General features: G+C 35.3%; 1 protein-coding gene across 4 annotated transcripts in view; it reads right to left on the minus strand.

Annotated features, from left to right (window-relative positions):
* The window catches only part of LOC126977825 (high affinity cAMP-specific and IBMX-insensitive 3',5'-cyclic phosphodiesterase 8), a 276616-nt gene that overhangs the window by 101812 nt on the left and 157139 nt on the right, over positions 1-17665 (minus strand). The window contains exon 1 of one of the 4 annotated variants that reach the window (XM_050826445.1): positions 1820-2118. The exons of the other annotated variants lie outside the window; for them this stretch is intronic. Within the exon in view, the coding sequence (XP_050682402.1) occupies positions 1820-1898 (79 nt within the window). The 5' untranslated portion in view covers positions 1899-2118. Of the gene's footprint in view, positions 1-1819; positions 2119-17665 lie in introns of those variants that run through there. 4 annotated transcript variants of the gene reach the window in all.

Consider the following 17665-nt stretch of genomic DNA (forward strand, 5'->3'; position numbering starts at 1 on the left):
ATAATGTTTGTACTGGAGTTGCCGATTGACTTGAGAATGAATAGATTGGAGATAAATAGTGATATATGAAGTAGTTTTATAAGTAGGTACTTTAGATATATAATTGACTTCCAAAAGGAGGAGGTATCAATTCGATCGTTATTTTTTTCATGTATGTACACCGATTACTCTGAGATTTATGATCCGATTTACGTAATTCTTCTTTTGTTTGATGCGAAATAGATGCCATTTGGCACTGACTTAAAACCTATCAATAGGTAGCACATATAAATAATAGTATTTTATTAATATTAAAGGTAAAGGTTTGCATAAGAGGTGTATTAAATTAAATTTTTAGTTATTTGATAATTTTCAGTTTTTGAAGTCGGTTTATTTTTTTCTTACTCCAAACCAGGTTCAGCTTGTACTATGGGTACAAGACAACGATTTATTTAAAACAATAAGCTTACATATATAAATACACTATATCCGGACGACCGAGCCTTTCTCGGATTTTTAAAAATGTACAAAACTTGAACAAAAAAAACTAATAGGATATTTGGATGCGAACCGGGGTCTTCTGCTTTCCGGATCACCCAATGTCCCATCTGAGCTATTATAGTCTTGTATATAATGGCGAAATTTACCTTTGTATTCTAATGTTATTGTCGCAGTTTCTCATTAAAACACGGATAAAACTACATTTTTAAAATTGAAACTTACCTAGATCGATTATTCGCACGCGAAACTACCTGTATACGAAATTTCATTAAAATCGTTGGTGCCGTTGACGAGATTAAGATTATATGAGTATACCTATATATAAAAGAATTGCTCTTTTAAAGAAATAAGATAAACATCCATGACTCGGAAACAAACATCGATATTCATCATGTAAGTTTGCTCTTACCGGGATTCAAAGGGACCTCTAGCTCAGTGGGCAGGGTCACTAACCACTGAGCTATATGGGTTGTCGTATAATGTTAAGAGTGAACGGTGTTGATTCATAAATCGGAAAATTATAAACCTGAGTTTAGAATGAGCTTTCTTGCTTCAGAACTTCAGCTTTCAGAACGATAGTACATGGTATTATAACTCTGGCGTTGAGAAAGTTGGCAGGGGTTACAGTAGCAATGTTGAGTATTTTTTTATGACAAAAAGGGACGAGACGAGCAGAGCACTCAGCTGGTCATGGTGATGGTAATACGTCCTGCACAAGGCAGAGCCGCTCAGGATTCTTGAAAACCCAAAAATTCTGAGCGCCACTACAATTGCGCTCGTCACATTGAGACATAAGATGTTAAGTATCATTTGCCCAGTTATTTCACTACCTACGGTGCCCTTCAGACCGATTTACAATAATGCATTATTGTTTCACGGCAGAAATAGCCGCCGTTGTGGTACCCATAATCTAGCCGGCATCCTGTGCAATGGAGCCTCCCACTGGTAATAGGTGACACATACGCTCGCTTGTGTTTCTCTTCTATAGAAAAAGTATGTGTTAATCAAGAAGTTATTCTGCTATGGCATAATAAAACAAAAATCCTTAAAAAATATTTGACGTGATATTTTTCGTTTGTAGGAAAAACAATATTGTAATAAAGAAGGTATAAAATACAATCAATGGAAATGTTATTATACTGCATAATCTAGTTGAATAACGTGTTATTAAATATCATTATTATTTAAAAATAAAGATGAAAATAAATCCGGCCCTGTTCCAATTTGAAGAAATACAAAAAGGGCAAATAAGCAGATGATTCCAAATCAAACTAGATTAGACATCAAATACTTCTATGAGCGTACACACTGACCCAAATATTCACAAAACCACTTTTACCTGTATCGATGTCATCGCTCCCTCTCCTCTGTAGCCATCTCTGCACTATTTCAATACTGGTTTCTTCACCAGCCAACATTTTATAGACACATATTCAATCACTCATATCATTTACACCAAGAACACACGCGAAAGATCCACAGAGTCTCATAATAAATACGTTGATTTTCGCAAAAAGAAACGAGAATTATCTAAAAGCAATCGTGTAGTTCCCGAACGAGATTTTATCATGCCATATGCGCTCTCAAACTCAAACATCATAACATTAATTGAATGATGATAGCAGACGTGCGAACGTAAAAATCGAGAGTATCATACGATTTATTTTTACAACGTTAAGTAAATATACTCGCGGAATTCTCGACTTTATTGTCACGTGTATAAATACGATTTGCCTGTCAAATATTGAGACGGCGAGGCGTTCGTAAGGCAGTCCGTTAGGTAATGCCGATCAAGTTGTCTGTTCGAAGAAGGGGGGTTAATGTAGGACAAGCAAGTTCATTTGTAAGCATTATAAATGTATTAAGCGTTAGAATATATTTCGTAGAAGATCTATAATGTATGTATTGATAAATTCAATGCGAATCATATCGAGATCTTAAAAATGTAGTTTTCTATGTTTATTTTCTATTTAGAATTTAAATACTACAAAGTAAAATAGTATATAAATTTTGCTGGTGAGAGTTAGTTAAAAGTCGTTCTCTAATGACGTTATAACGTAAAATTCTCGCCCGTGAACCGACACCGAAAAAAAAATGGCCTGTAAGGCCATTTTTATTTTTTGGTTTTTTTAAGTGCATAAAACGGCTTAATCATATAGGTCGCAAACAGAGGCCTAAAATAAAAATCCGAAAACAATAAACGAAAAAATAAAAACAGTCTAATAAAAAATAAAATATTTGGTTCCCATTTAGTTTCGGAAAATTCGTTATAAGTTTTGGAGGACGAAACGTACGGCACCCTACTCCCTCACCAAGTTTTGACCCTTGTTTTGTTTATAAAATGGTTTATTCTGCATGGTCTTATAGCTTGTTTCAATGACTTTCCGATAAATTCACTCAAATCATCCTAATTATAGGAAATCTTTTGAATAATAAGGAAAACAATACGCATTGACAGAACGCTGCGCGAACGACAAATTCGCGCAGCGCGTGGATCCGAGCGCGCCGATTCGCTTAGGTTAAACAGCCTTTCCTCATAACATTTGATAGAAAGATGTGCGAGATTAATTTGACTACTTTTAAGCCCAGTGGTTAGTGACCCTGATAACTGAGTGAGAAGCCCGAGTTCGGATCCTGGTAGATGCAAACAATTGTATGATGAATATTAAGTACATTAGTTTCCGAGTCCTGCTTATATATGTATCTTAAGTATGTTTATTGTGTTAAATATATCGTTGTACGGCAAATAACGGGCCATAATATGTGTGAAGAGTGTTAATTATACATATTAATGATATATTTAATTTAATGTGAGCCAAATGTTGACAGCGTAGGGAAAAGATGGAAACAAAATAGTATATTAAGCACCTAGGGAGAAAAGTAGGTCATTCTCACCCGCGGAATGTTAACAATCGCGGGTGGCAATGTCCTACTTATCTCACGTGGTGTGTATACGATTTTATTTCCCAACTGGATGAAAAAGCTCGCTTTTAGTCCCTGGTACGAGAGACAAAAGTCGTCTTGCCGGGACAGAATCAGCCACTTTTCTCCTTTCTTCCTCGTAATAAACAAATTATTTGTCTGCATATGTAAGCGGCTTTGAAATTTGCTTAAGCAGTGTTTGTCTTACAGTACATGAGTAATATTATTGAATTTAATTCGCTGTCATAAGTTTAAAAACATTCCAACATGAAATATAAGCAGTTAAGTTTAGTATTATAGCTTGGTCGGCGATATTAATACCGAATCATATTACATTACGCTGTCTTCATACAAAACTATACCAGTTTTAATAATATAATATTAAACGCAATATTTTATGAGTTCTTACGATGACGTCAGCAGAGGTAATAATTATATCTTTTAACCCAGAAACTTAACACAGAATACATTTCAACAGTATGTAATAAATGTGAATACAATTAATTTAATTCATTTTTAGGGTTCGTTAAATCAAAAGATAAAACGGAACTCAGGATTCTTGAAATATTCAACAATTCTGAGCGGCACAACAACTGCACTCGTTACCTTGAGACATAACATGTTAAGTCTCATTTGCCCAGTAATTTCAGGTGCTACGGCGCTCTTCAGACAGTAATGCTTATACATTACTGCTTCACGGCAGGAATAGTTACCGTTGTGGTACCCATAATCTATCCGGTATCCTGTGCATAAGTGCCTCCCACTGGTGGTTTGTTGTCTGTGTGTCTGTCATGAACATTAAACTCGAAAACGCCGGGAAGTCTACAGTTTTAATGTATGAAAAAATAACAGGCCGTTTCTGGTGCAAAATCATACATTTCGACACTCAATCAAGGGAATCAAAATTAGGTAGTTTTCATTGACCGATAATTATGACATTCGTCTTTTACTCTTTAAGCACTCTTGTCTCCTCCACCAGTGTTACTGAGTGACTTCTTTTGGAAAATGTTGAAGAATGTACTCGTAAACAAAATTTCATATTCAGTGTAGTTAGCCCAGCAGAAATAATGAAAACTTTCAGATCTTTAGAAATGAAATCAACTGCTTATATATGGGGCATATCTGTCAAAATAATACGTTCAATAATTGACGTCATAGCACCATATCTAGCAATAGTTTTTAATAGCTATATTGAACATGGCGAGTTTCTAACGCCCGTTCTTCTCAGATCGAAGGCAGTCTATTTTGAATGGGTGGTAGTTTTTGACGTTCAATAAGTAATTTTGAATCCTATTTTGAATAAAGATATTTAAATTCGAACTACAAGTAATAATTTTATACTATAAGTACAGAGAAAAATCTGAAAGCACGCATTTGTAAAAATGTTAAAAATACAATAATTATTCTACGTAGTAAGTAGGTAAGTTACCAATACGAAGTGTGAATTTCGAGAAAAATTCCAAAAAATGTCAACCTCGATTCCCGAATTGTGCCTACAAACTTTTACGGAACCCTCAAATTGTTGATAAATCACTCTTGTTTTTATGATTGTCGTAGGAATTAAATGTATAATCTAATTACTTATAGCAATGGTGGTTGGCTGATATAAAGCCATTGCGATAGTAATATGCATATATCTGATATAAATGAATCAGATTCACAAACACTTGCTAATTCACAAATTTTTTTGTTACCTTAAAAATATTGAATTGAGAGTCACTGTTATGAATAGTTCCTAAATATGAATTCTGATAAAGTTAGTCTTGACGGGGAATGCCATACCACCCGCCCGCCTGCACGTCCAACGATTCTTCACTCTTGTTCCAGAGTTCGGAAAGTCAACAGCTCCTGAGGATGCATCATGTAGAGGCGGAACACGTGTCGGATTGGTTTCTGCTGCATTACACAGTATTAACTAATCTGGTCGGCGGATCGGATTAAGTTCAGCGGGAACGGAAACCATATCTCCGGTGGAGAACGAGAAGTGCTTCTTCAACAATTCTTGACTTGACTCTCGCTTTAGATTTAAGCGAGCCTTACTAACTACCATATTATGATGGTAGCTGTAAATCTAATAAAAATAAACTCAGGAAAGCTCATTTCAAAGTATATCCATATATTATCCCATTATTGAACTGTCACATCCATGACTGCAATACGCAGAAACAATTAATCGAGAGAATTCCTCGTTCCGATTTTGACACTTAAATACGAGTACTGTACAGCAAAGTTGTGCTCATCAATAATATTTGAAAGACCTTTAGTTGCCGTTTTTAGATGTATAATGTTTTTCGGATTTGAAATTTACTTCCAGAGACTCCTTCTGTTCTCAAGACTTTAACGCTCACAAATAAACGTAGCATAATATAACCAAGAATATGCAAAATGTTGACTATATCCCTGACAACACTGTCAATACCACGGAACATAAAAAACTAGTTTTTCTGTTCTGTGGTCAATACAATGATAATTCTGAAGTTTTCCGAATGTCAGAAGCCGAAGCCTTGCCAAACGCTTACCTGCTGATTGAACGCTACCACTGCCTCTTCGGAATTGGCAAAAGTGAAGCCTCTCATCAAATCTTTGATTTTGGGGAAAATACAGAAATCACAGGGCACTAAGTACTATTTACAGGATGTACAGGATGGGTGACGAGTTGTACTTTCTCGAAAGCTAAAAATGACTTAGTTTTGGTGGCCATGTGTGATGAAGCGTAGCTATGATGTAGGAGAACGCGGCTTATTGGTCGTCTTTCGCGAACTTTTTTAACATCCTGTGTAAAATTAACACTCTTTTGTTCTTCAAGTGGAATTGTGCAGATGGGACCCGTAGCTGAGAAAAAATGCGATAATTTGTTTAACAACGTTTCTCAGCTGCCTCACTTTTGTTGGCCTGTTCTCATTTTCAAACATCCATTCACAAGATGCTGTTTTTTTTCGGGTTCAAAACAATAAATCCACGTTTCGTCTCCTGTGATAATGTCATAAACAGCATTAGAATGTCCGTGGTCGTACTTCATTAGCATCTGTGAGCACCATTCCACGGGAGCCCGCTTCTGATCCGGTGTCAGTTCATGAGGAATAGAAGGACAACAAAGTTCCCGAAGTTTCAATTAATCGTGTAAATTTTTATGTATTTGGCTCATATCAATCCCCCATAGTCGTTAAATTGTCTCATAGGTAATCCACGGGTTTTGTATCATTATTTACATTGACGGTAGTTGAAAGCCGCCCTTCACGAAATTCTTCATGTAAAGAAACTCGACCTCTCTCAAATTCAGCAAACCATCGCCTCACGGTGCTCAAGCAAGGTGCTTCTCTCCCAAAAGCATTTTGAAGACGAGCGGCACAGCCTTGCGGAGAGAGAGAACTTTTAACTCCTGCTCCGTTGCACAGGATGCCAGGCTTAGCAAATGAGACTTAACATCTTATGTCTCAAGGTGACGAGCGCAATTGTAGTGCCGCTCAGAATCATTGGATTTTTCAAGAATCCCGAGCGGCACTGCATTGTAATGGTCAGGGCGTATCAGTTACCATTAGCTGAACGTTCTGCTCGTCTCATCCCTTATTGTCTCAAACAGGCTAGGTATATTGCTTTAGTGTGCGTGACAAGGTACGTCTTACACCCTCGATTTGTACGTCACTTTGCATTAGTGTGCGTGCATCGTTCAAAATAGAGGTTAAAAGTCAACCTCAATATTTCTCGACGTTTTCACAGATGTCGCAGTCTGCCTAGGAGTATAAATGATCTCGCAGATAAATCCAAACTTCTTTGAATAGGTGACGAATAAAATATTACTTAACTGATTAAATTCGGTATTGATTTCATCTGTATATGGCACGAAACTAATGGACATTCTATCACAGAGGTGAGTGACTGCTCGTTACAGATGTTAACATATGGTTGCCACTAGTTTGTCACCATATAAAGATATCTACGGTCTAACCAGTCGCAGTGCTGACCGGTTTTATAACTAGTTAAACCTACGCTTAAGCTGCATGCCCACTGGTGCGAAGAGAATCGTTGCGAATATAACCAATAAAATTGCTTAATATTAGCATAGCTCCGTTTGTCTCTTCGCTTTGTCGCTCCAGTCGACAGACAGCATTATAATGGCTCGCATACACATTAGTTCTCGATTTTGGAAGGTTAAGGAGCCTATCCACTGGAGCGAAGAGGAGTGGTGCGAATTTTAACTAATAAAATTGCTTAATATTGGCATAGGTCCGTTTCTCTACTCTCTTTTCCGCTCGAGTGGACCGGCAGCTTTATAAAGACTCGCATACACATATTTTATTTCCAACGCAATACAGCGTTGCACTTATAGAGCTGTGTGTTCGTTGTTTCTTGATGTTAAATTGTTAAACTTTACAATAGAATGAAAGCAATCATTCAAATTAATATTTAAGGATACTTTGTAAATTATTACATTAAGTATTAACTTACATACAAAATGCTCATTCCGCTGTTGGTGGCGCTCTTCTATGATGCAGTGGGGAAACCTTGTCATTGTGGACAGTCTCTATAATAGTATTTCTCTATGAACTTTAATATCCTATTTCATCCCCATGTAGGATGTCTTGATCAAAGTTTCCCTGAGGAATCACAGGAGCGTTACCAGCCCTGAAGGAAGGTGTGCGCTCTTTTTTTGAAGGTACCTATGTCGAATCGTCTCGAAAACACCGCACAAGAAAGCTCTTTCCGCAGCTTTGTAGTACGTGGAAGTTAGTTCCTTGAGGACCGCCACACATCCAGAAGGTTGGGATGATATCCTAATTTGTGGCGTGTCGTGCGATGGTGGAATTATGCGGACATATATAAGCTATTACCAGTAGGAGATTTGCTTGCACGATTGGAATCAGCTCTTTAGTATTTCCGAAAATTAACCAACTAGCTAACGCACACATTGTCAAAAATTAATTCCACATTATCGGGCTGTCAGTTAGTCTATACGCTAGTATATTTTAAGTCTACGATCTTAACGAATATAATTTACAAATTTTCATAACTTGCAGACTGAAATTACAATTTCTTGACTAAAACTTAGATAAAACCCATCACGCGGTGGCGTGCTCAAGATAGCTAATTAAGTACAATTTCTGAACTGCAATTAAAGCACATGGCGATTGAGACAGCAATTAAAACTGCTCGCTGCAAACTGCAAGATTACAGTTTCTTAACCTAGAGTTTAGTTGTGTCTGAGACTTTTCACTTGAAGAGATTTGTAGAGTCGTATTAACTCTTTATTATGATCATCTTAAAAAGCCAACCATTAAAATGAGAAATTTTATGATTTAAACAATATAGATATCGTTTTCAAGGTTCTCTGTATGCAAACAACGAATTTAGGATTTTTGTAAATCAAAATGGCCGCCGCGCAACATTAATATCATTTCTAACGTTCTCGGGTTGCAGAGACCGAATTGGGGATATTTTTTTAAACCCAAGATGCAAGTTTTTGTTTAATAATATGAATATCATTTTCAAGGTTCTACGGGTTGCAGAGAATGAATTTGGGTTCATTTTTGAAACCTAAGATGGCCGCCGCGCAAAATTTTTGTTGCAGTAATATGAATATAATTTTCAAGGTTCAGATCGGATCGGGGAGTGTTCATGAAATTCCACCTGACACTGCCGCACTACCTGACTGATGCCCAGAAGCATTCCCGCGTCGAATGGTGGTTAGGATGTAGAATTTGGGTGTCGGTGTGACGAGAATTTCAACATTCCCTCTCATAATTTCTTCCTAACGCGCCAAAAAAGTATAACTATTAAATCAGCGCAAAGGGATACAGTTTCCATCGCCAAAAGAAGTGCTATCATAGAGGTTGGGTCTGCAGCAAACTTAAAAAAGTGTTTTGAAAATTGTTTCAGACGTATGAAACTTTGTAGTGACGCTGGTTGAGGGTTCTTGGAAAAGATTTGATTAGAAAAAGTTACCCTTTGAAAAAAAAAATATTTATTTTCGCAAAATTTTCTAAATGTTATTATTATGCTTATGGCTCGCAAAATACCTTTATTTATTTACGGTGTGTGTGAATGTTACAGCTACTGTATAACTTTTGTTTTGTATAATTTACTTTTACTTTTCTGATATACTGGTGTAAGACATTGACTATTTGACGTTTGAGTATGTTTGTTCTATCACTTTACATATTATTGACTACCTGTATAGCCGAGTGGTTAGCGATCCTACCTACTAAGCTAGAGGTCCCGGTTTCGAATCCTGGTAGGTGCAAGCATTTATATGATGGATATGGATGTTTGTTTCCGAGTCATGGATGTTTAAATGTATTTATGTATGTTTAAGTAAGTATATTGTATTAAATATATCATTGTCTTGTAACCCATAACACAGACTATATATGCTTAACTTGGAGCAAGATAATTTGTGTAAAAAGTGTGTCAATATTATTGTTACTATATTGTAATTGAAATGATTTGTAAGACGATGAAAATGTAAATCTTGATTTAAAAGAGTGGAAATGAGTTTCTTTCTACTTAATTCATTAGTTAAACCCTTTACGAAGTAGCAGTAGATTAGTCATTTCCGTGACCTACATGAATAAAGTGATTTTGATTTGATTTGATTAATACTTGAAACACTAATTGTTATCAGTTAGGTTCAGCCACCTTTTTTAACTGTTCTGTGGTTACGTCAAATAAGTTTTTATATACAGGATATTAAGTCTTTGACTCGACAAAGATTTGAAGACGTAGTACCAGGGTCGTGCATATCATATAGGCAATTAGGCAGTACCTAACTCGAGTACATAACGAGTTATGAACCTAAATATATATAGCACTAGTGTTAAAAATAATTTAATTTAATTTGGTTCCGTTATTTTATAACTAAACTCCTATTGAAAACCCACTCATAAAATTTTTCCTTACGCTAGATACTACATAGATACCTGCGGTAAGCCATCTTTGCATATTCCAAAGCCCAACTTTGACTAGTTAGATCCACAGTGGACTTGGAGACGATGTAACGAAAATTATGAACAACACAATGATTGTAAATATATTTTTAATTACTATTCTAACTATACTGAGTGATAGGTGCGAGCATATTGTATGAGTTTCATTTAATTCTAAGTTGCAAGCAGGGACTAGTAAAAAAATAAGGACTCCGTAGCACCTTACATAACAGTGTACCACCAAAACAAGCCGATTAACGTGTAAATACATAGCCCTACGCACACACTAACACTACTACAGGCCGATAGGCGGCCATTATGAGAATTGTAATCGTCTGTGACAGATCGGTTTGCCTCTAAATAAAATATTTTACAAATGTCGTCGTGCGTTGTGAAAAAGTGTAAAAACGATACTATTTAAGTATTTGTGACAATATTTGATTATTTAAGGGAGAAAAAATTGTGTAACTAGTATGCCCCGTAACCGCACACACACTAGCATAACGGTGCTTCACTTGCTAATATCACGCCGCGGAGTCATTTTTTTACTCGTCCGTGGTTGCAAGCTCCATGTTCAGGCTGATACGCTACTGATGTTCTAATGCCCGTGCAAAGCCGGGGCGGGTCGCTAGTAACATTTATAAATGCGTTTATCGATAACAATTACGTGTGTTATGTGTCACAGCCTTTAAAGATCACGTATACAGTGTATACAATAGAAAGCTAAGATTAAGTCCATACGAGTCGCCGTACATGTAACCTTCTCGAAATCTCTTGATCAATGTAAAGAAGGTTGCACACTAAACACACTTTGTTATAATTTTCTAATGTTAACTTTCATGTTTTGAACTGATGTCAAAGAAGGTGGATTTCGATGGATATATTCAAGAATTAGCATAACTAACAAAGGCTTCATAATAGTAATGTTGTTACTTGTAAAACATAAAGAAATGGGTTGCAGTAAACCTGCTGAAAGTAATATAAAATTAATAATGTGATTGAAAATTTAACACTAGTTTCTTCCACCTGCTTTGTTTTGGGAAGTATAAAGGTTTAGTTGTATTTATGTATAATACAATATTGTATATTTTATTAAAAAGAGCGCAAAAAAAGAATGTTGGGAGAGTTTCTTGCGCCGCTTCTTGTCTCTCAGAGTGCCATTTGTTTCCGAAGCGGTAGTAGTAGAAGTATTAGAAATGATATCAAAAAGGATTCTTATGGAATAAATTTTAAGAAAATAAATGCCTTTTAATGCCTTTATACCAGAGGTATAGATAGATATTAAAATATTTTAAGTATTATATTTTTTATTAACTTTTCTGCAATTCCTTATCGTGAGTTTCAAATTTATTGGACCCGTTATTATCCAGCCAAGTTACCGTTCTAATTCTCTTTTAAATACATTTCTCTCTTAGATAATTTATACATCTAGATAGAGTCTCTTGCTGTTAGACAACCGATAAAAACAGGCCAGGAATATTAGTTTAGTATGCGTGACAAGCTACGTCTTACACTCGCGATTTGTATGACTCTTTGTGTTAGTGTACGTCAATCGCTCAAATTAGAGGTTAGTTCTAGAGTCTATTTTATCGCCGTTTTAACAGATGCCATAGTTTATCTAGACGTATGATCTTAGATTTTTCTTATGGAATAGAAAAAAAGATCAGGTTGTAATAATAAAAATCGCATGTCCAAGGCATGAATTTTCAAATAGTTACTGGTCATTGACATTGAATAAGTGCTTTAAAATCGTAATTTAAATAAAAATATTTCAAATTAAATTTATAATTTTGCGTTTTGAATAGATAATTTGCTCAGTGAGCGCCTTGCGACCGCCAAGAGTGTCAGAGCAAAGACGTGACTTGGCTCTACTTAAGACACTAGTTGACATTATAGAGATTTATTGTCACCTTATCTCTACAATTATATAAGTAGTAACTACAATGATGTATCGACCGTCATATTGTTAGCTTTCATTATAGGAGGACGGGATATTGTATATTGCCTAACTATAACAAGTCCAAGACTTTTTCGAAAGAAAGAAAGAAAACCATTAATTCAATCAGGTCAAAAGACACAGAGCTTGAGCTTTAAGGAGAAGAAATGGCAAGAAATTCATTGCCATCAGCATTTTACATTATATTTTATACGATGTATGTAAAGTGATGCACTAAAATTATTCAGTGGAAGGCTCCTTTGCACAGAATGCCAGCTAGATTATGGGTACCACAACGGCGCCTATTTCTGCCGTGAAGCAGTAATGTGTTAGCATTACTGTGTTTCGGTCTGAAGGGTGCCGTAGCTAGTGAAATTACTAGGTAAATGATAGTTAACATCTTGTGTATCAAGGTGACGAGCGCAATTGTAGTGCCGCTCTGAATTTTTTGAACTTCCGCACATCATTGAATGGGCAGGGCGTCCCAATTACCATAATCTGAACGTCCAGCTCATCTCGTATTCTTATAAAAATATGTACTTCATAGTTCATAATTCACAAAATTTTTGTTTAAAGTTTTAAAAAATATAATAACTGTAGTTAAATATCCCATAAAGTCTTCTTAACGAATTTCGCAGTGTAGCAAATAATAACACTCCAACAAATTATTCCGCAGCTCTGCGCTGGGTTCGAGGTTTTTATTTGTTTTCATACATAATACAGCACGGTTGTGTTAAATTCCAGTTTATATTTGAATAGGCCCTTGTTTTCAAATATTGTTAGCGAAACGCTGTTTCTAAATCCTGAAAGTAAAATATGCACAAAACTTTGAACTCTCTACAATTTAAGAAATAATTCATTCGGAAAAGATTTTGGCTCAAGGTGTTAGTTTTACTATTACACACACATATTCACTACATTAATTATTAATTTTGCCCAGTTACTGTGAATCGTCCATCGTATGACAAATCATGGTATATGTTTGATGCTTAAGTAATGTGTGCAACGCAGAGCAGCTCGAATCGTCGAGGACCCAGTGCTCTGTGAACGGCTGGATCACTTGGCGTTGCGTAGAGACGTCCGCGTCGCTTCATTGTGCGTCTTCTACCGCATTTCTCACGGGGAGTGATCCGAAGAGCTATTTCATCTGATTCCTGCCGCCGAATTCCACCTTCGCACGACACGCCACAAGTTAGGATATTATCCCCACCATCTGGATGTGTGGCGGTCCTCCACTGTGCGTTTTTCGAAGAGCATTCTTCCTCGTACTACAAAGCTGTGGAATGAGCTTCCTTGGCGGTGTTTCCGGTACGATACGACATGGGTGCCTTCAAAAAAAGCGCGTTGCAAGAGAATATGGGCGGCGGTGATCACTTAACACCAGGTGACGCGGACGCTCGTTTGTTCTCCTTTACTATAAAAAAAATGCGATTACTACATATAACTGTAATAACCACCATAATGTTCACATAGAATCATATTTATACGTTTTTTTTTTACTTTAATGAAACATTTGATATTAAAACGCATTATCACGTTGAACACGATGCATTGGATGCAGCGCCTTACGAACAAATTATTTATTAGTTAATATTTTAGTTAAAGCCTATTTGAGTAAAGTTTATTTGACTTTGACTTCGAGATAACAATGTAGTGCCGCTCAGGATTCTTGGTTCTAAAAAAAATTTGAGCGGTGCGCACTCTCGTCAGTTTGAGATACGAAGTTACATGTAATTTATTAACTCAGTAATTTCAATAGCTACGGGGCATCACAAACATTATTTAGTTCGTATTTCATACAAAATAAACTCAATAGTTTTAATAAGTGCTGCAATACAAGCCGGAATGTTATAACGTTTTATTGTAACAAATATCTAGAAAACCACATAGCTACAATACGATGTTATATTATAATAGCTCTGTTAGGGTTGTGCATTTTGTATAGAAGTCACATAGATATTATGATTGTTGATATTTTTTTATTCTTGTATTTTAATTTCTTATATACCTTACATTGTATACATTTCCATAAAATTATTAAGCCTTTACTTATCCAAACAAAACATATCTTATAACTATATTTACAATACTATGATTACATAAAATCAAAACTATCATTACGGGGAAGTGTACCAAGAATACTGGTAGCATTTCCACGTTGGCTATCAGTCGACCGAAAAAGCTGCCAGCGCTTGGGTTCCCAGTAGCCTTATTGATGGGCGAAAATAGTACATGTACGACTATCTATCGACTGTATGAGACCGACATATTTGTGAAAATATAATAGATTCAGTAAATAAAATAAAAAATTGTGGTGGCGGTTCAAAAGCGCCTAGTTTAAGCCTAATCGAATAAAGTTTATTTGACTTTGACCTAAATTCTTAACTTGAAATAAAACAGATACAACATACTGGTAGTAAATAAAAAATAGTATTAGTAGTAGAAGATAAAACTCGTTATAGTAGTAAAAGGCATAAAAAAGGCATAAAAGGCATTTATTTTCTCAAAATTGATTCCTTTAGAATTCTTTTTGATGTCATTTCTTATACTACTAGATACTACTACCGCTTCGGAAACAAATGGCGCTCTGAGAGAGAAGAAGCGGCGCAAGAAACTCTCCCAGCATTCTTTTTTTTTTGCGCTCTTTTCAATAAAAAAGAATATAGAGAATAGTAGAGAGTAAACAATAGTATTTAGTTGTTCGCTAATAGAAAAGGAAAGATTAAAAGTATGTAAGTAAATAGATATTAATTTGACTAATAATGATTTTCTGTGAATACTAAAATTGATATTTATAGTACCTCTAATTCCATTTGATCAACAAGACTCTGATAATAGATATAATTTAAATCTACGGGGGACAACCCTAGAGCGTCGGGAGATCTAACTTACGTGAATAATGAGCGGGGATTAACTGGTTTGACGCGTCGACTTTTATTTTGTTTTCCACACTTTTCCGGATTAAAAGGATCCCTAGTGTTCATAGCTTTTTAATTTTTTTTTTTCAATGTTTATTTACATAAGTTCATTATTTGAGAGCAATTTCATTATAAAAACAGTAAGAAGTCATCTACGTGATGAATGGCGCAGCATTTTCAAATTTACAATTTGGGACATGATCAATAATATACAGTAGAATACTTTAGCGTATGGGAATTGAATATAATAGTTACTCAAATAATTTGGGTACAGTACCTTAGTCAGAAAAGCAGCAAAACTTTTTCACTAATTATATTATGCCATATATAGAAGGAGAATATAAAATATAAGGCACTTACACAAACACTGATACTATACACTACGTTAATCACAAAATACAATACTTTAGAAATTAATTAACAATATTATATTTTACTAGTGGACCCGACAGACGTTGTCCTGTACACACGTCTTAAATTTGAAAAATCGGTCCAGCCGTTAGGTGGAGTTCACTAACATACACATGAGCAGGAGAATTATATAATATGGATGGAGTTGAGAATCTAAACCAATCTCAAATTCATTGAAACAAACAAAAAAATCATCAGAATAGGCCCAGCCGTTTAGGAGGTAGTTTAATTATGAATCTAAATCATTCTCGAATCCACCTGAAGACACACACCATTCTCAAATTCACTGGAATACACAAAAATATCATAAAAATCGGTCCAGCCGTTTAGTAAGTAGTTCAATTGTGAATCTAAACCATCCTCAAATCCACCTGAAGACACACAGAAAGTTTCATCAAAACCGGTCCAGCCGTCTAGGAGGAGTTCAGTGACATGCACACAAGAAATATATATATTAAGATTAGAAATTACAGTTATGAGATGCGTGAGCTTATACTTTCAATGGAATAAATCGAATGACATTCAAGTATTTAGTTAAGATGACCAAAAATATTTTGCCTACCCGCAGAATTTCAGATTATTTAGTCGCGGTACGCATACTACGCGTATACCGCGACTCTGTTATGAAATAATAAATATTATAATTATTGTATGATTGTCTGAATTTTCTGTGTTTTAGCGTAAAGTCTGATTGTGTTTTGTTTTAATATATAAATATGAAATAAAATATTTAAATACATATTTGTGTAACATATACATATGATAAAATACAAATACTAAAATAATGTGTGTCAGCCACAATACGATTCGTCATACCATTTAACACGCCAACAACAGAAGAAGAGGTACCCCTGATACTGCAGGGTTTGTCCATTACTGACAATGTGGCACCGAACGAAATCCAATAATGTTGAATACGAAGATGTGTCTCCGATTATGTCGATCACCCATATATTAACATACGTGTATGTTAATGAACGCCTTGCAGCTTCTTTAAATCAAAGCAAAGACACACTACAAAAGTTAAATTATGTTGATAATCTTGTAATTGCAAATGCATCAAAATCTTTCTGTCGAACTAATATAAGTGATTACTTTAAACAACCTGATTAAAATATATTCACACTATGTTTTAAGGCTGGGGACCGAGCGAACGGCCTTGACGAATCGAGCACAGCTAGGTTACCTGTCTCGCACAAGATCGCTTTATTAATAATTTAATTGATAATAAGAAGCATCTTTAATTAATTACAAAAATCATATAATTTTCTATACAAAACTATGTCTTGTTAAATAGTAATACGGCTATTCCCAATATTCAGTCTATCTCTTACTTGAGATAAAAATCGTAATTATCGTTGACGATGTCTGTCAATGGGGCGACGTATAGCTTACCAGCGATAGAAGTTTGTAAGGAAATTGCAATTCACGCGTCCCAATAAGGCGATAAGAATGACTTATCGGGTATATTGGGACAGCTTCAGATTATAAACAGCTAATTACTGACAGTATAAGGTAGTAATTTATCTCTATCTGTAGATATTATATTGGGAACGGCCGTTAGTGTACAATTAATACATTTTTTATCTATATTGAATGATTTGCATGGCACCAACTGTAAAAGTTAGGGGTATTTTGGTGATTTTATTTTGCAATGTGTTTATAAAATTAAAATGTAAAGAAAAAATGAATTTTCTTCTCATATTCGGTATTATTTTTTGTACAAATATAAGCTTTATATATAAACCGTTAAGAAATGGTTTCAAATAAGCGCTATTTTAGCGATTTCTTATCGGTATTAATGTAGATACTTTCCCCTATGTATGTATGATATGTAGTTATCCCGCATAATACGGTTTGTCGCTTAAGACGCGTTCTTGGCTGGGTCCATATGAAATTGTCTTAAGCGGGTTTTATTCTATAAAACTTTATAATCGTTATTATAACTCTCGAATGATTATTCATCTTCTTCATCTATTTACAGTATGTGCGGATTATTGCATCTACTATACTCAATAACTCTTGTGTTTTTTCTACGCTTTTTATTAGCTTCACCTGTATGTATGTTTGTTTGTAAC

This window comes from Leptidea sinapis, chromosome 46 (assembly GCF_905404315.1).
Source record: "Leptidea sinapis chromosome 46, ilLepSina1.1, whole genome shotgun sequence".
Lineage (NCBI taxonomy): Eukaryota > Metazoa > Arthropoda > Insecta > Lepidoptera > Pieridae > Leptidea > Leptidea sinapis.